Source organism: Dermacentor andersoni, chromosome 8, assembly GCF_023375885.2.
Source record: "Dermacentor andersoni chromosome 8, qqDerAnde1_hic_scaffold, whole genome shotgun sequence".
Taxonomy (NCBI): Eukaryota; Metazoa; Arthropoda; class Arachnida; order Ixodida; family Ixodidae; genus Dermacentor; species Dermacentor andersoni.
In genome coordinates this window covers 53247742-53268011 of record NC_092821.1, presented here as the reverse complement: position 1 = coordinate 53268011, position 20270 = coordinate 53247742, and the positions used below count along the sequence as shown (strand labels likewise).

The 20270-nt window shown below is 42.6% G+C and overlaps 2 protein-coding genes across 2 annotated transcripts in view; one reads left to right on the top strand and one right to left on the bottom strand.

Moving 5' to 3' along the window:
• The first annotated feature begins 6780 nt into the window (after positions 1-6780).
• On the top strand, positions 6781-11739 carry LOC140212954 (zinc finger protein 862-like). The gene is made up of 3 exons (XM_072284068.1): positions 6781-7048; positions 7130-8448; positions 11680-11739. The coding sequence occupies exons 1-3, from the start codon at positions 6982-6984 to the stop codon at positions 11737-11739; spliced, it is 1446 nt and encodes a 481-aa protein (XP_072140169.1). The 5' UTR covers positions 6781-6981.
• Positions 11740-12223: 484 nt separating this feature from the next.
• Positions 12224-20270, bottom strand: part of LOC126526263 (uncharacterized) — a 32040-nt gene continuing 23993 nt past the window's right edge. Inside the window, exon 5 of the mRNA XM_050174173.3 lies at positions 12224-13659. Coding sequence (XP_050030130.3) covers positions 13067-13659 — 593 coding nt within the window. The 3' untranslated portion in view covers positions 12224-13066. The remainder of the gene's footprint in view (positions 13660-20270) is intronic.

Sequence of the window (20270 nt, the reverse complement as noted above, 5' to 3'; positions counted from 1 at the left end):
GGCTGCCACGTACGCATGAGTGGATGACGATTATTATTTGGTTTTCTCGCGGATACAAGCAATGTGCAGGGTGTATTCGCATGATCGCGTACGCTTGCTCGCACTGAAATTGCGCAACCGTTCTATTCAGTTTAGAGACAACAGCGCAAAAGCTACTTTCACATTGAGAAGGCATACGTGGACGGACGACTAATTCATTGTAAGTATGCACGCTGAATATGATGCCTGCGGTGTACATGCCCGCACACGAAAGAAAAAAAAAACATAGAGGGATATGTCACAAGCAATACTAGATCAGATGCACAAAGTAAATAATTTATCATGTGGCAGAAAAATGTCTGGAGTACAGAACTCGCCTCAAAGCTCCTTTTACATCAGTATGTCATATTCAAACGGCTTAAAAAAGAAAGCGACTTCCTCATAAACGTTGCCTTCAACATTCTCGGTGCTGTTATCACCATTTTTCGAATTTTCTGCACCACTGGGGCTCGCAACTGGCCCAAAATCATGCGCCTCCATCAATGCTGCGGCCCGTGCGCGGGAGTCAAGGAGAAAAAGCGTGTACCGTACGTACATATACAAAAGCTCTGAACTCGCAACTAAGTCTTCATTAAAGCCATAACGACATATATACCGAGAAATTATCACAATGCAAGAATAAAAATTCATGCGTAAAACAGAAAATCATCCTTTTGCACATACCATGGCGCTCTGCGTCCATAGACAACCAACACGTTTGCCACTTGTCAATATACTGTTTCTTTTTCTGTAGATGCGATTTATGGATGACTGATGCATCTGTCTTGCCTACAAACTGCGTAAAAGTTGCGCTGTTTATTTCCATCTTATGTGTCAACTCGCCCAGATATCTGCTCTTAGGAAATGTCTACGTTTTAGCCAAGAATATTTTTTGGCCATGTAATTTCAGATATGAATAATTGCGCCTGTTTATATACAATTTCGAAGCACACGATATCGTGATCGAGAATGACTCAGCACGAAGCTGTGCGCCCGTATTCACAGAGCTTCTCTTGCATAGATTGTCTGTGAAGGTGAATGCCAATAGAAAGTGCGCTGACAATAATAACTAACTTTAATTAAACACAAACCCGCCGTGGTTGCTCAGTGACTATATGGCGTTGGGCTGCTGGGCACGAGGTCGTGGGATTGAATCTCGGCCACGGTGGCCGCATTCCGATGGGGGAGAAATGTCAAGACACCCGTGTACTTAGATTTAGGTGCACGTTAAAGAACCTCAGGTGGTTCTAAGTTTCCGGAGTCCCTTACTACGGCGTGCCCGCACAATCAGAAAGCGGTTTTATCACATAAAACCCCATAGTTTAATTAATTAAACACAATAAACAGAGTTTGTACAAAGCTAGCACGACACTTTTGTTCGAAGTTCGGTTGGCGAGTGCCGTTTCTTGCACTCCTCCGGATCAGCGCTCCTCCTTTCCACTCGCGGCCGTCGCTGTTCCTGGCCTCCAGTGCAGGCAGGCGTCCGGGCCAGCGCGGCTCACAGCGGATGTCCCGAACAAGACACGAAGGGCAGCAGAGTGTTTGGGTGAGCAAAACAGGCAGCCGAAGGCTTTACGGCCGTGGACAGGGGCCGTACGTATATAATGCATTTCGAGTCCCTCCGGGAAAGCCACGCATCTGAGTCTTTGGAATTGTGACACTTGTACTTCCACATGCACCACCACATACTATGTAGATTACATAATCGGACTGCATTTACACACACAGTACACAGTCATGGCCAATGACCTACTCCAGCAGTATCACAGTGTTGCGTTTTCATATTTCTGCTCAAGTGAACGGTCCGCACAATGGACTTGGTGCAGCGGCATGGTCAATAGCCTGTGTGAACGCACAGGCGATCCTTCAGCATAGGCGTCGGCGAAAATGTTTTAGGGCACAAATAGCATTTAAACAGATGCCCTCCTGTGTGGACACTGCTGTGCACTTTCAACTCAAGCAGTATTCCAGTCGTAATGCCCTTTTATTTGTCGTTTTCCGTCCATGGTTCTTGTGTGTCTGTTTCACTCCCGTTATTGCGTACCAACTAGCCCAGCAACAAGTTTTATTTAGTGTTTCAGTCTTCTAGTGGGAGGTATAGCTCATTTAGAAGGCTCTTCATAGACGGTGTGACCGACAATATATTCTATATTAATAGATGGTGACATTTTTTTCATTTTCTCAACAGCAGCCTTGGAAACCAAATTGAGTAGGAATCGAAAATGAATCAAATATTGCCAGATAGCAATAGAATATTTTCAAATAGTTTTCAATTTATAAAGGACAAGCTTTTTAGTATAATTAGAAAACAATTTTTAAGCCTTGGCATTCAGAACATCATAATGTTTCTTTCATTACACTGCACAGTATGAAGCATGCTTATTAAAAGCACAAAGGGAGATTAGCAATAACTAAGCAATTTGTTAACAAACTGAAAAGCTCGTCGGAGCATATCTGGCCATGCATTATCATATATATGTAGGCAGCGGTGTTGGCCAATTATCTATGTATAACATTACAAGCAAATCAGAAATACTTGCAGTCTGCGTTGGTGACAGGGTAAAAAAAGCACTTTAAAGAGAAGCTTTCCTTCCCTATTTCTTGGACTTTCCCACTGCTGCTGCTGTCTGGCAGACCACGTCGGGGAGTGGTTCAGAGTGTGTGTATACATGACAGTACTGTGGCAGAGAGGAACGGTGACCCGTATGGATCTTTGCACCCCCTCGCATGCGAACAATGCCCTCTGAAGCTGCCTGGGCGTCAGTCACATTACCTATTTGACAGCTGTAATTCTCCGTGACCACCCACAAAAGAATTTCAGAAATTGCAGTGATTACCTTTGTACGGAAAAAGGAGACGTGAGAAGGCAAGCAAATGCTAATAAATGCTAATATACGACAGTGGTAACAAGCAAAATAGATAAATTTCAGTTCAAGGTATGGCACGGTACTTTCTGCTATTATTGAAAAACACCATGCAAATTTGTCAAGCGGACAACTTACGCAGGGCATGTAGAAGGAGAGCTGCATTAAAGCGCACCGTTGGATCTAGGCTGCACTACAGAAGCAGTTGCATGTCGAATCAACATTCCTTTACCCGTCATGGTAGTTTTGTGCCTATGGCATCGCTCGAGGTAATGGGTTTGATCCCGACCGTGGCAGCCACATTTCGACGGGGGAGCAATAAGAAATGCTCGTGCACTCAGATTTAGGGACACGTTAAAGAACACCACAGTGGCAGAATCCGGAGTCCGTCAATACGGCGTGCCTAATAATCTAATTGCCGTTTCGGCACGTACAGTCCCATAATTCAATCACAGTTTAATACTTCTCCCAAAATGCAATGTGCCATGTGAGGCAATAAATATGCTCAACCCTCTCAGAAGCTATAAACAATGAAACACAACATCTCAAGCAAACACCTACCTCTCTGTGTACAACGCAAACAAACAGCAGTGGTGCACGCAAGGTAATATTTAACGTCAACTCATCGCTAATTATCGTCAGTCGAAGCAAATGGCACAGTAAGCTTCGCTTACGTCGATTCCCACAGTGCATTTACGAATACATGGTAGCAAAGAATACCGACTGCCAAATGCCATGTCTCAACAACAACTTATTGCGAAGAACTGTACCTAGCCAGGAAAGCCTGGCCATCTGAGTGATGTTTCATTGTCTAGTACGTTATGTTCACTGCGGATGGGATGAAAGTTATGCATTATTGCATAACTTTTTTTGTACATTTTCTTAACCCACTCCTGCTATAGCGCAAATTGCGCTGCAGTATGTATAAATAAATAAAATAAATAAATAAATTGCATTGATTTTTGTTTGGCCATGTACAGCTGATGACGTGAAGTATTGAAAACCAATAAAAAAATATATTCATTTTTTTAATGGCGATGATTCGACTCGACGGTCCAATAGGAAAGTGACAAATTTGTTCGAACAGCACATCGAATACACTAGTATCACATTTGTTCTTCAAAAGTTTCAAATATTTGCAGACCCCCTTAATAGTCGAACCCGGCTATATCGAACTCTCGAAAGAACGCCTATCAGTTCGATATAGAGCATAATTCAATATAAGCCTGCCAAATAATTGAATGTCATAAATGCACATACCATTTATAAGATCACTTTATTGGTGAAACTAGCTTAGTTTTGCATGAAATAGTCCTGCAGTTTCTTCTGCTTCGGCGATTTCGCTGCCTGCGATGCATGCACTTCTAAGGAGTCGGAGCAGGTGAGGCCGCAACCTTCCGCATTCATGCAAAAACACCAATCACTTCGGAGGATGTGGGCAAAGGACCGTCGTTGCTTTCCTCGTGTAATCTCCTTGCTAGATGTAGTGCGCTTATATTATTTGACTCATAAGTTCACAGGAGCCTCTACAGATCTGGAAAGATTTCTATGTTCAAAAGGTGTTTGTGGGTCACTTTAACTCTTAATAAATATATGAAAGGGAAAATTTTTTATCCACTTGACTAAAGCACAAGGCTCAAAGAAACCTTCGCAGTTGAAGAAAAAATTGTCCCAGTCTGATATAAAAACTATAGGCAGTTGGCTTTCCCGGAGCACATGTACACCTCTTAAAACTCCTCCCACAAGACCCTACTGGAAATTTTGCTTAGACCCTGAAAACTGCAAGACCTGTCTGGGGAGCATTTCACTGCAACAATTTTTAAATCTGGTTCATGATTTAAAACTGGTTCATGAGTAGAGGAGATAGCAGGAATTGAAATATGAGGTTATCATGTTACCAGGAGGGAAGCTTCACTGCTAACAAGGACACCACCTTTACCTCTACTAATGTCTGCAAGTAACATTTCTTTCCTGCCTTGTTTGATACCACAGACGAGAAACCACATCACATGCATATCATGAGGCCCCAGCTTGCCTGCTTTTTATTCCCTTGTTTGCCATATTTTTATTGAAAGACTCCACCGCTGTCAGCAATTGCACTAACTTCCACTTGACCATCCTTGCCAGTGGCTTCGTAGCGTGGAAAGGATGGCAAACGTCTCCTTGCATAATTCCCATTCCCGAAAGCCAGCTTCGCCGCAGTACAGCACCATTATGTGATTAAACCAAACATACGAAATGTATTGCGGTGAAGCATACCAAGAGCAGAAAGGGGCCAGTGTCACAGGATGGATGCATAGGTTCCTTAACAATACATCTGCACACCCGCCATTTCCTGTCACAGTAATTTCACTCAAACACTAAATAAGCGCAGTAAAGGTCATGGATTCAGAATACCCTGCTTCTTGGACATTTTCGCGGCCCCCAGGAAGTTAAAAAACAATCTGATGTTGACTGTAACAAGGTCAACATCCGTTTATGTGTCTGACCTTCATTCCCCAGCTTAAAGCGGGGCCCCCTTCATAGGAAGGGCACACAGGCTTTCATTTTATATTTCAGGTTTTTGTGCCATCACATGGTTTCATAGTTTGCTGAATATTTGTCATTGCAGATCCAATGCACCATGCCTGTCTGTTGGCAGCGTCCAAACCTGGCGACGCACCATTTAACTTACAAGAATGTTCATCGTTGCGTGTTTCACATCACGTGCTTCATGCTGTCACATTTTCCATGCGGAAATTATTATCGCTGGGGGGAGACACTGAATCGAACCATGGCCCATATGTCCAATATGACACAAATTTCAGAACAGCTCAAGGACATTGCAGCTGACATAAAAGATATAAAATAAAACCAATTGGTGGATATAAAAAAGAAATTAGGTGTATTAGCAAACCTAGAGAACAGAGTAGCATCCTACCAGGATCACACTGACCACATGAGTGCTACAATTCAGACACTTGAAGCAAGAATAGATGACCTAGAAAATCATAGCAGAAGGTCAAATCTCAATTTATGGCATTCCAGAAGGTGACAAAGAAAAAAGTGTCACAGAAAAAGTTTGTGAACAAAGAAATTTTCCAAGACATTCTAGAACTCAATCCTATACCTATTGAGCGCATTCATAGGCTAGGCAGGCAGAGAGATGACTACACGCGACCGGTTATTCTAAATCTTTTAAACACAAGAAACAAAACTGCAATACTAAAAAGAGGATCTAAACTGAATGGTAAAGATTATTCAATCGGTGAAGACTTTTCTAGAAGAGTGCATGACGTTAGGAGGAAACTGTGGGCAAGCGCGAAGGAAAATCGTGATAACAAAGAAAGAGTTTCTCTGACATTTGATAAGCTATGCATTAATAATGTGGCCTACGTTTGGGGCAGCGAAAAAAATTATAAAGTGCCACTTAAAAAAGACAATGACTCAATAGCAAACTGGCGAGTTACGTGACCAGGGTTGCCGTTGGTGGCTACTTTGCGCCAAATTGGCTACTTTTCGACCCCGTCTGGCGATGAAAATTTCACGTTGGCTCCTTGGCTACTTTCTGGCTACTTTGAACTTCTATTTTGGCGCATTCACTAGCCATTTTTTTTTGCAATTGCATATACAATAGCAAGCAAGAACAAAGAAGAACAATTATTTTTAAAGCTTTGCTCTCCTCATGGTTGTTCCGGTCGCCTTGACGCGCGCGCGCCATAGCGCGCGCGTCCTGTACGCATTCTCTCCGCCGGCGGTGCGCACATAGAGACCAACTAGCAGACGCGGGTGCGCAGACGCACGGACTCTGGGTGATGGGCGCACGTCGAAGCAAAGCCCGTGAGGACGTTGCGCGCCTTCTGGAGAAAATAACGCTAATTCTAGCGCACGGTGAAGCAAAGGCCGCAAGGACGCTGCGCTCCATCTGGAGAAAATAACACTAATCTAGAGTACTTTCTCCGTTAGGGTCATGCATCTGAAACCATGCGTTTAGGTGCAGCCGTGTGTACGGCATGACACCAGAGAGGAACGAGCAGTACAGGTGAAATAACACTTGTGTACCCCAAGGCGACAAAGCTTCTGTTTTTGTGCCTTCGGCTTGCCGACACCGGCGTCTACCATGGGAAAAGACGCAAGAGCAAAGCGCACGTTTCGAGAAGAATGGAGAAAGGACAAGAAACTGAGCGGTAAGCAAAACGGAAACTATTCTTTAGGCGTTTAGTCGCATGCCGCTTAGTATCTAATATGCATATTACCATGCGTTACAGGATGGATTTCGTCACGTGACGGCGGAACGACTGCTCACTGCAAGTACTGCAATTGCAACATTCGACCCCACTACAGTGATCTGTTGAAGCACGCAGAAACCAAAAAGCACCGCGAGTGCGCAGTAATCCCAAGTTCGCAACAAAAACTGCCGCAGCTTCTAGCGTCTTCGAGTCGAACGTACTATGAAAAGGCTCGCCGAGAGTTAAGGATCGCCTTGTACACTGCAGTGCACACTTCCATAAATGCTGTCGACGAACTTGGTGAGATTCTGCATTCCGAATTCAATGATTTTGATCTGCACAGAACGAAGTGCACGGCTATAATTACGAATGTTCTCTTCCCGTACTTCACGGAAAACGTGGACAAACAACTGAACGGCTCCAGCTATTCTCTAATGGTGGATGAATCAACCGATGTATCCACGACAAAGCAACTTTGCATGGTTGTGCGGTTTCTGAGTTTAGAAGAAAACAGGATTGCAACCACCCTTCTTGATCTCGTAGAGCTGTCTGATGGAACGGCAGAAACGCTTCACGACACGGTATTGAAGACGTTGGACAAGCACGGCCTATCGATCAAGAACTGTCTCGGACTCTGCACCGATGGTGCAAATGCCATGTGCGGCAAACACAATTCTCTGTTCAGTCGTCTTAGTGAGGACAACAAAGACTTGATTCTGATCAAATGCTCTTGCCACAGCCTGGACCTTGTGGCATCCAAGTCGATGGAGGCGATTCCTTCTGCGGTTGAGCACTTAGTGCGAGAAACCTACAACTACTTTGCACACAGCAGCTGCCGGCAAGATGCTTATAAGAGACTGTATGCCAGTATGACAGTGGAAGATGAAAGTGCAAATCCACCGCCCAAGATTCTGTCGCTTTCGCAGACGAGATGGCTTGCTATAGCAGACTCTATAGAAATAATTTTGGCGCAGTACCAGTCTCTCGAAGAGTTTTTTGAGAAAGCAGAAGATCGCAGCTACAACGTGCGCATTTTACGAGAGATGTATCGAGACAGAAAAAAATATGTTTACCTCGTGTTTCTTGCCTCAGTTCTCCGTAACGTTAGGCGAGTGAACAAAATGTTCCAAACAAACACAACTGACCCACTGGTTGTCTTCCAAGAGCTAGAAAATTTGTATTTGGAAATTCTTAGGCGGATTTTGAATCCATCAGTTTTGAGGCACAACACAACGGCAAGTCTGCTGTCGCTAGACCTGGCAAAAATGAAGTCGATTTTCCTGCAACCAGAGGTAGTGGACCTAGGTGACGTCTTCAGAGAGGAGATTTCACTAGTCCCTATTGAAGACCAACGGGCCGTGAGGGAGCGCTGTTTCCAATTCTTGAGGCAAATGGCGATGGGACTGCAGCAGCGACTTCCAAATGCCTCCTCTGCACTTCGAAGACTGTGTGCCATAAATCCCGATGGCATAGAAAGTGCTAAGAGCCGTGAATGCATAATGAAGCTACCGCTGCATTTTTTTGGATGTTCCTCAATCGAACTGGAGTCTGAAATACGCCAGCTGCAGAGTGTTAGCGGTGCACTTGATCGCGCATCATGTTTGACTTTCTGGCACGCAGCGGCATCGTACAAGGACCCTTGCGGCGCATGCCCTTTTCAACACCTGGCGCAAGGAGCACTGAAAATTTTGACCCTTCCAATTTCTAACGCTGATGCAGAGCGCGTGTTCTCTTGCGTGAACTTGACGAAAACAGAGATCCGTAACAAAATGAAGCTGGACTTGCTCATGGCGATTCTGCGAATCAAATTTGGGCTACGACTTCAAGAAAAAACAGCATCATCGTTTGACGTTCCTGCTGAGTTGTTGAATAGAATGTGCCAAAATTACTCCGGCATGAACACTATCTACTCTAGATAAACTACGCGGACTGAACTTTTATTTATTTGCAACGTACCTGATGCTTGAAGGCCAAGCAAGAGAACCAAATTTCCTTGCTCTTTATTTACTCTGTGTTCTTGTGTTGATTCAAAATGATATTATTTATTGTTCATTAATAAAAGTTGCTTATAATAATGGTACTTTTCTACTTGGCTACAAATTTGGCGCCAAGACCAGGTGGCGTGGCTACTTTTGGCTACTTTTAGCCTCAGTTCTGGCTCTTTTTGAAAAATTCCCAACGGCAACCCTGCGTGAAGCCAGACGCAGCCAGACCTTTGCAAGCCTGAGCAAACCGATCTTAACTTTGGCTTCCTTGTGCAGCGACACGTTAAGCTCGCTAGGGAAAAATAATGTAGTGAAACGGAATGAACAATGCTTAAGAATTGTTAATATTCACAGATGACTATTCGCAGATGACTTTTAATGGCTGAGCCAGCAAGCGTAGAGCAGCGATAACACTAAACTCTTCTTCGTCGTCTCCAAGGCCACCATCAGCATCCTCTTCTTCCCACATTACCGACTGACAATATTAATGCACGTAGTGTACTGAACAAAAAAAAATTTACTTGAAATTAAATTATTGGAATATGACCCGCACATAACAGTCCTCACTGAAACTTGGTTACAAAATAATATAAGCGATGACTTGGTATTTCCCTCTCATCATAAAGTTGTTCGTAAGGACAGGGCTACAAGGGGCGGAGGTGTAGCAGTTCTCTTGAAAGACTCTATTGATTGTGTTCTCGTTCATGATGTCCCAGATCTCGAATGTGTTTGCATCAAAATATCTTGCTGGGGTCATTATTTTATACTTCATGCATCCTATAGGCCACCGGGTGCTTCGTTTGACTACTTAATTCAACTAAAGAGCCATATCTGCCAATTTCAAAACAAAAAGGTTTGTTTGGCTCGAGATTTTTAATCTGCCAGGTATGAACTGGGATTGTTGCTAAAGATGTAATAAATCTAACAGAAGCGCAGATATCATGTTTAATATCATGCTCACGCATGATCCCATTAAAATTGTCAGCAAACCCACTCATGTGCAAGGCTATTCATCCTCTGTATTGGACTTGGTCTTCATAAACCGTGATTATCCTGTGCATAACATATTTATTGAGGAAGGCTCTCAGATCATCACCTAGTTAGTGTTACACCCTCTTTATTCACCGGACGTAGAGCCACAATGTCCGGATTGCGGCGAATCGTACTGCTCGCTATCGCACATGCTTTGGCAATGCTCCGCGTTAAGCGGCACCGTGTTCAGCAAAGAAGAAGACTGGATGGACGCCCTGCGAAGCGACGACCACCAGACCCAGCTCCGGGCCGTCCAGAGGGCTCACGAAAGGGCGGAGGCTCACGGGCTTCCCGTCCCAACGTGGGTGCGGCCCGCGACCACTAAACGAAGAGTGGGTGGGAAGGGGAACCTCAGGACCCAATAAAGTTCTTTCCTCCTCCTACCTCTTGCCAGGCATGCTTCTCGTAATAAAAAAGCCAGCCACTCACATTCTTTTAAAGATTATTCTCGGGCTGCTGATACTTCGATTACACATTACATGAAAACATGTTTATTCTATTTTGATGAAAGCAATGAGGTCAGCGACCTGTGGACGCACTTCACTCGGATGTGCCTATATTGCATACATGCCTTCATGCCAAAAAAAGAACAGAAAACTGCATAAACACACTCCTTGGATGACGTGCAAGATTATTAACCTCAAACGAAAAATAAAACGTGCAAAAAAAGCTAACCGCAGTCTTGCCTTATCCAAACGCTGAAAAAGGAACTGGAATGTGTGGTACATGAATCAAAATACTACTTTAACACAACATTGCTGAGTTTTTTTAAAAGTGACCCCAGTAAGTTTTGGAATTACATGAGCGATGGCAAAAAAAATCTGTTGCAGAAATATCGGTAAATGGGAACATAGTTACAGGTTCGGAAGTTATTGCACAGAAATTCAATGAGTATTTCCACAGTGTATTCTCTGAATCAAATTTAGCAGTGACGAGAAACACGGTGCATTTTCAACCCTCAGACACTAACTTTATTAGCTACAGTGGTGTGTTCTCTCTGCTTCTGGAATTGAAGACTAAAACGTCACCTGGGCCTGAGAATTTACCGAATGTCTTTCTTCGGTGCCATGCTGAAATCATTGCAAAGTATCTTGTAGTGATCTTTTGTAAATCCCTGTTGTCATCAAAACTTCCATCGGACTGGAAGACTGCTTGAGTTATTTCCATCTTTAAGAAAGGTGACCACTTACTAATACAAAACTATCATCCTATATCTAACTTCTGCATGCTGTAAAATGCTGAAGCATATCACTGCAAAATACATAAATGAGTTCTTTGAACAACACTTCGTAATAAGTAACTTTCAGCATGGTTTAAGAAAAGGCTAATCGACAGTGACACAATTAGTTACATTAGTTCGTACTGTTGCAAAAACTTTAGATAATAATGGTCAAATCGACATCGTATTTATGGATTTTAGCGAAGCGTTTGATAGAGTTAGTCATCTAAAACTAATACAAAAACTAAAAGACATTAACCTTTCTGATATTTTCATTTCCTGGATTGCCCATTATCTAACCAACAAAGTGCAGTTTGTTTCAGTTGATGGCAACAATTCGAATTGTCTTCCAGTCACCTCAGGAGTGCCCAGAGAAGTGTCCTGGGGCCATTGCTAGTTCAGCTGCATATTAATGATATTTTTACCGCAATTACACCTGGAACACAAATTCGATTGTGTGCAGATGACTGTGCATTATTTCATCAAATTACGTGCACGGAAGATCAAAATGAACTTAATGCGAGTCTAGACAATGTGCTTGATTGGTGCAGTGAATTTTCTGACTGTTAACACAGAAAAAAAACTGTTTTTATTCAGATAACCCATAAAAAGAATCTTAAACCATACTTATCAACTATGGTCATCAACACTAAAATAAGTTCATAGTTACAAGTATTTAGACGTAACGTTAACTATTGATCTTACCTGGAACTTGCATATAGAAAACATATGCTCGTCTGCATTCCATAAGCTATGTTTTATAAAGCATAAACTTAGAAATGCGCCTCCCCCCATATATTAAACTCCTAACATATTACACCTACATCAGACTGGAACTAGAATATGCATCTATAGTGTGGGACCCTTTTACTAAAGAAAACAACAAACTTGAAACAATTCAAAGAAAGGCTGTCAGGTTTGTTTATTCCAAATTTAAAATAACAGATTCTCCTACCGATCTTATGGCGACAAACAATATTGAAACACTTGAAGATTCAAGATGTAAATCTCGGCTTTACTTCCTTCAGTTGCTACTGAATCGTAAACTCACAATAGACTCCTCCTTATACTTATCTCCTCTATCTACCAGACATACCCGACACCATCACATGTAGTCACTAACGCCATATTCTGCGAAAACTAACAGCTATAAATTTGTTTTTTTCCCACGTACCATATCCAAATGAAACCATCTTACCACTTCGTCGTAATTTTAATAACACTTCTTTTTTCTCCTATCTGTACTGTATTGTATTCCGTATTCCTATTTTTATTCTTGTAGATATACTATGTAGTGCCTGTCCTGCTTGGACCGTGTTGTGGTCCGCAGTATGCAATAAATAAATAAATAAAATAAAAATTTAGGCAGCAGTATATTTGGAGGAGACCAACAAGTCCCGATGACTACCCTAACATATAGAATTTGACTATCTCCCTGCAAAGAGCAGTGTCTTGAGGGTGAAGTTGAGCGATGAATCCTTCTAAATTTGTTATGGCTGCACGTGAAGACATACTGCAGGAATATGGTTAGTGTAATGAAAGGTATATCAGCCCACTCTAGCTGCAAACTGTTAGGTTATGCCGGAATGCCTTGAGAAGTCGCCTGGCAGCTTAACATATAGAAACATACCAACACTTGCTTCTTGATCAACCACAATGCCAGCAGCTTACTGTGCAGGTATGTAGATTCATATTTTAGAACCAGCCTAATATGCACTGCACACCTAAAAAGCTGTTGACTTACTCAGGGTTGCCCTGGTGCTTTGTTGTCATATGTCTTTTCAAGCGACTGGCCAGAACAAAGGACTTGGAGCAGATGGTGCAGCAGTATGGTCGCTCGCCTGAGTGCATGCGTAAATGAATATTCAGGCTGGATCTCTGCGAGAAGCTCCGAAGGCACAAATGACACTGACCCAGCTGCTCGCCAGTGTGGACACGCAGGTGATCCTTAAGAATGCTGTTCTGCGAGAAGCTCCGAGGGCACAAATGACACCGAAACGGCCGCTCCCCAGTGTGGACAAGCAGGTGTCTGTCAAGATGGGCCTTCTGTGAGAAGCTCAGCGAGCATGAAGCACACTGAAATGGCTTCTCGCCCGAGTGAACGCGCAAATGCCTGATCAGTAAGGATCTGTGTGAGAAGCTCTGAGGGCACAAATGGCATTTAAACGGCCGCTCCTTTGTGTTGTCCCCGATGCATGTTTTCAGATTGGACAGTTTTCCAGTTTCACAGTCACAGCCATCACCGTGGTGGTGTCCCTGTCGCGACTCGTCATCCTCGCTGGTTGCTGGGCAAGATGAATGCTTTGATCCTGCATAATGAAAACCAAATTGCCCTTAAGGAATGTCAGAATCAGAACACACAGATGCTAGTACTATTGATGAGCCCTTTGTTCAGTAGTTCTTGAGGCTCAGCTCAAAACATATCAAACAAAGCAAGGTTCGATTTGCCCAATATTTACATCGATCCCCTTCAGGTGCCAATGAATTCTTTCCACTGAAAATTGAGTTTCAGCACATTTACTGCATCTTCACATTCATGAAAAAACGTAAAGCTAGGAATGCATTGATAATTTTCAGTTTAGCTAGTTTTTATCAAGTTTATGGAATGTGGACTACATGTGAGAACTCACTATAAGCATGTCAGGTATAATAAGGACATCAGCAATTTCATATATAGCAAAATTGGGAAGCACCTACCTAGCTACTTAAGAAATATGCCTGATGTAAAAGATTGCCAAAAACAATTGGCTAACCTCACTGAAAGCAGGACCCAACCTTACTCATTTGCTAAAACACTTCACACTTGAAACAATGTACGGGCAGGGCCACTGCTAGTGGGAACACTGGAGCATCGCTCCGTGGACCGCCACCACCAGCACCTCGTGAAGTCTTGTCCGATGATTCATCATAGCAGACAACTTACCGAGCTTTTCACCAATCGCTTTCATTGCGACTGCGCCGCAAGAGTTCATGACGGGCCGATGGTGTGGCTCTCTGTGAAGTGATGCCACAACTCCCGTGTTCTCACTAGCAGTGGCCATGCCTGTACATTCTACTTATTATTGAAATTTTCAGCACAGGGCCAATTAGAAGCACATCATGGTGTATGCAACATGTTCTAAATATTTTCATCAATGCTTTTATTTTCCATGAAATATCCTGGCGTTCAAAATTGTGCACACAGCACCAGAAGGGAATGTGTGCTTCTTTATTGACCACGTTTGTGAAATTCAAACGGGTACTTTCACACACACACACACACACACAAAAAAAAAGAAAGTTTTGCACTATAAAAAATATTGAACTGAGAGACGCTCGAGTGCAGCCCTTCTATGTGCTGCCGCTTCAGTCAAATGAAATAGAAAAGTTTTCAAGCTATCTTCAAAACTTAATGCTATCCTTAATGCTTATCACATAGATACAGTACTAGGTGTGCAACAGTGCAGATAAATAATTACGTAACTATCAGCTATTTTGAGATGCTTTTTGTTTAATTGACTCACTTCGAGCACAAACATTTCTTCACCATAGTATTTGCTTGTGTTACCCATTGTGACCATGTTGGCCCTCTCATTAAAGTTTGTGCCTTTTACCACAGCCTATGTACAAGTAATACATGCAATACAAGCGAACATACAATTACCAAAACAGTAGAAATTATGAGCATCTGGTATTAATAGTGGAATGCCAAAATAACCCTTTTTTTGGACAAGCACATCATCCTCAATGAAAAGTCTGTAGCAACACAAACCTCAGAATGTGAGGTCACCCCTCTGCACTGACGGTGCAAATGTAATACAGCCCCCTCCCCCTTTTTTTATGAGTGCCATACCACATGGTTCCCGAGATAACAAGAAGCATGTTTGAGCAATGAAGTGATGAAATGAGACCAGATGGCCTTTGTCCAGCACACTCTATTATTAAACATGTTTTGTGGTCTTATGCTCATATCGGATCATCTGAGACATTTACTACATACATACTACCCACAACAGACAGCAATGCAAAATAATTATCTCTGCACAGTGTGGTCAGCTGCTGCTTCAGCATTTACACTTGTTCATTTTATCGCTCGAGTTGTTTTTATGCGTCACTCTGTTTTTCTTAGCATGAGACATCAATACCAATAAACAATTACATAGATAAAAGAAATAAAACTGAAGAATTTAAGTGGTGCACATTTTGCAGACAGGTAAACCACGTACTTCATTATGCAATCGAAGAGCCATCTCAACAAAAAACAATGCAGTCCATCAATGCAGTTTATGGTCATGTCCATTGCAAAGAAGGCAATAAACAATGCACCATGGTAAACCATTGCTTTTCCCACACAAAAGAATAGTAAACGACCAGCATTGCACAGAATAAAATAAATTGTGTACGGTAACCGTCCAGTACTCCGTCCCATATCTTAATTGGCGAATGAGCTTAAAGTGATCATATACTCCCATATTTATTTTGCTAAGACAGGTGCATTACTGCATCTTTATAAACATAGTAAGCAAAGCACAGCTAATTCTTGAAGACTAGAACAAAAGAACACATGCTATGAAATGATGGGCGATTTGAGAGTTTAGGAACTCTCCAATCAAAGGCTGGTACAAAGGCGATTCTGAATCTTTTTGAGAGGTAGAAAATGAGACTGGCCCCATTATAGTGTTTCTCACTATATTACCTAGGGGGAAATCTGGCGCTGCTGCACTGTGGTATGCATGGGAATGCCAGTAAATTGCGACTTCGGATTGGCATCGTTCTCAAAGAGCCAGGACACCTTGAACACGCGCCTGGCAAGTACTATTCCGCCTGTCACAATGATTCATTTTCTACTAAAACAGCACGTAAACTGTTGTTTTAGCTTTATTATTACAGAAAAACATGTTTTGTTTAATTATGAGAACAGCTTATTGCATGTACAATAACGTGAAATGTAAAAAGTATCAGTGGGTTGCTCAAGTTCGAGGACAGACGACAAGATTCGCGCTCTGTTTGGAACAGTTTGTCGTCTGTTCTTGCTTTTATTCGCTTGGTTATGCATTCTAGTTGAGTAAACTTCACTGGAGATGTAATATGCATGAATGAAAACCTTTTATGAATAGTTTACTTTAAGGACGCATTATTTGTGTAGCCATATCCACATTTTAGACAAAGCCTTTTACAACACCAGCCAACACAAGCCTCGCAGACACATATACCGTCCTTCCCATGACAGCACAGCGCCTCCTAAGAAACTCCCATAGACGGTGGTGCCAGATTTCCCTCTAGGTGTTGTAGTGAGGAACTCTATGTGGCCCACACTCTAACCACTTGTACAATGGCATTGCGCACAGTGTATTTATCATTGCATGGCTGTCAAAATACGACCTTATACAAACATAACTGGAGAAACGTGGCCCACCGGTGAAAGCAGGATTTCTGGTACTGTAGTTGGACAAATGGAGGAATGAACTAAGGACTTAGATCATAACACTCTACTCAAAATTTTAATTCATTCAAAATGCATTCAATTGCAAATACAGTTGGGATTCCAAGTGCTGTCACTCAACTCCTCTGGAGCATCCAAAACAATGAAATGCAACGTATAGTAGTATTAGGAGAGAGAAGGATTGGCTTTTTAACAAGCAATTGCAAACAAGGTTATTTCTATATAAGCACAAGCAAAAGGAAAACATAACAATAATTACGATCACTAAGTTCAACGACCTATATAGTGCATGAAAACATACAGTCAATTGATAATGAATACAGATCACTCAATTACTATAAAGGAATGCTTATGTGCAAAAAGACAATGACACGACTCAAAAAGAGCTGTAAGAAAGAAGGCTCCCTGAAGGTGTACACCAAGTAGATTAAGCAGGCACTAACAATGCAAATATATAATAACTGAATTCTGGGGTTTTATGTGCCAGAACCACGATCTGATTACGAGCACACTGTAGCAGGGGACTGCGGATTAATTTTGGCCACCCGGGGATCTTCAAAGGGCCCCTCACCAGGTCTGGCCATATTGAGCTGACAAGTGCAGAGCATACACTGTGCAATAACGATCGTGTCTGCAAAACATTACATCGCCACGCACCATGGAAAGATCTGAAATATCCAACAGAACGCCGTTTTACCTTCTCCTTGCAGCCACTGCGCTCCAAGCCGGAGGATCATGTACACCTCCTAGTGCGCCTACGTACACGTGTTTGCACTGCGACGTCGCTTGTGGTGACAGGTGACTTCGTGAACTATTCAAGGCAACATCTGTTATTAGTGTAATATGTTGTTCCAATAGATGAATTAAAGCTTCGCGAAATAATAAAACACACAAACCGAATGTCTGCACATTTTTGTTTTACTTTGCACTGCATGTTTGGTCACACAAAGAGAAACCTTGCTCTTTCACCTCCCGCGGGAGCGAACGCTTAGGCAGCGCCTTTGTCTTGCCACTGCTACTTGCATCCGCAGCAGTTTTTGGTTTGGCATGAAGCGAATCAGCACGAGCAGAGACAGGTTAGTTTCAAGACAAGCACCTCCTCACTGATGCTCAGCTAATCGTCCGCTTCAACGGGCGGTGAAAGAGCAAGGCTTGTACGTAAAAGTGGCCCCCCATTCCCAGACGCATCTAATCTAGCGCCCAGCAACTATATACCGTTAGATGTCTCTGGTTTCCTCCGGAGCGCCCTGGCCGCCGCCGTTCAGACGCTGTATACAAGGGCGACGTGCACTGTACAAGGTAGATTCCACATTCAGACTATATTTATCAAAAAAGTATACCAATGTAACCGCTGCCTATTCCGCAGCATCACATTGCTGTGTTTTCATATGTGTCTACCAAGTTATTGGTCTGTACAAAAGACTTGGAGCAGATGCTGCAGTGATATCATGGCTCATCTGTATACATGTGTAAGTGTGTCTCTTAAGGTAGCTGCTTCTCACAAAAGTCTGAGGCCATGAGGGGCATTGAAAGGACTCCTCGCCTGTTTGGACCCTCAGGCGTGTTTTCAGACAGAACAGTCTTCCAGTTTCAATGTTACAGAAGCCACAGGGGTGGAGGAGTCTGTTGCAACTTATCTTCAGTAGTTGGAGAGGATTGATGCCTAGATCCTGCATAATGAAAACCAAAGTGCAATTATGAAAGCCAAAATCAGAACACACAGATGCTAGAGTTAATAATGAGCATCTCGCTAGTCCAGTATCTTGAGGGGGATCTCAGAAAAATCAAGCAAAAGCACAGCTAGTCGACCTGTCTGATTTCCTCAATATTAAGATATATATGACTGTTCAATGACCAGTTTTCTAAAACCTGAACATACTTTGACAAATAAAAGGTACCAACTATAAAATTTATTAAAGCAAGACAGCGTGGAGTGGAGTGATTGCATTAGCTTCCGCTCCAGCCAAATAACATAGCAAAGTTTTCAATAAGTTGTCATGGTGAAGACAAAATTTTCGTAACTTTGATGATAACATACAACCATACACATACTACTACGCAACAAAAAAGTTTGTAGCAGTTGGCTTGAAACCCTGCTTCCTAAGCGCAGCAGGAAGCAGGGTTTTGCATTATCCATTGGTCAACGAAATACCCAGAGACCCAGGTAGGAGGAAAAACGGTTAGATACAAACATACGTAGATAGACAGATGCTTGGCCCCCGAAAAAGACGTGAAGTACTGTAGGAATTCTGAGACATTAAGAGATGCCAACAAGACAATGACGAAAGGGCTTGCCTGAGTGCACCAACACTGTTCGTGCTCACCACTCAACTCTTTCAGGGCCAGTGACGTACTGATACATTTTAGTGTCTCACCGTGTCACTCACGTTAGAAATGGGAGCACAATAATTGGAGAGCATTTGTCATTATCTGCGTCATTTCTGTCTGCGTATATAACCGAAAATAAACTGTTGTGTTCGTTTTATAACATCCAAGAAAAATAATAAACCCGAGACTGCAGGTGGATCACCTCTGAAAAAAGAAAAGAAACAGCACTGAAAGGGTTGAAAATCCTTGTTAGGTGAAACACAAGGCACTCACATAATCATGTACCTCAACAAACAGGACTTTCCTACAAGTGAAAACACCAAGAGCTTAGAAAGACAACACGTAATTAGGCTTTCTTGCGCACTGTGAAGATTAATGAATTCAGAAGAATGCTTAAATTGGCAGCAGTTCATTAGGAGCCCACAGACATGTTTCAGTGAGACTAATCAGAACTTAACACGACTGAGCAATTTGCTGCATACACGTCTTCTGAAGGAATAGTTCATGGATTAATTAGCTTTGTATTGCCCTCACATAAAGGAATGCCATATTAAGATGTTTAAAGTAACGCACGGCAATGTCCCTACAACTTGCTAGATTATGCTGAAGCATGCCTTGAAGTTAATCGACAGTTTCATATTATAGAGTATATGGTGACACTTGTACTTCCACATGCACCACCACATACTATGTAGATTACATAATCAGACTGCATTTAACACACATAGTACACAGTCATGGCTAATGACCTACTCCAGTAGTATCACAGTGTTACGTTTTCATATTTATGCTCAAGTGAGCGGTCTGCACAATGGACTTGGCGCAGCGGTATGGTCAATAGCCCGTGTGAACGCACAGGCGATCCTTCAGCATAGGCGTGGGCGAAAATGTTTTAGGGCACAAATAGCATTTAAACAGATGCCCTCCTGTGTGGACACTGCTGTGCACTTTCAACTCAAGCAGTATTCCAGTCGTAATGCCCTTTTATTTGTCGTTTTCCTTCCATGGTTCTTGTGTGTCTGTTTCACTCCCGTTATTGCGTACCAACTAGCCAAGCAGCAAGCTTTACTTAGTATTTGAGTCTTTGAGTGGGAGTTATAACTCATTTAGAAGGCTCTTCATAGGTGGCGTGACTGGCAATATATTCTATACTCATTTAAAAATGTTAATAGATTAAATACTTGTCCGCTACAG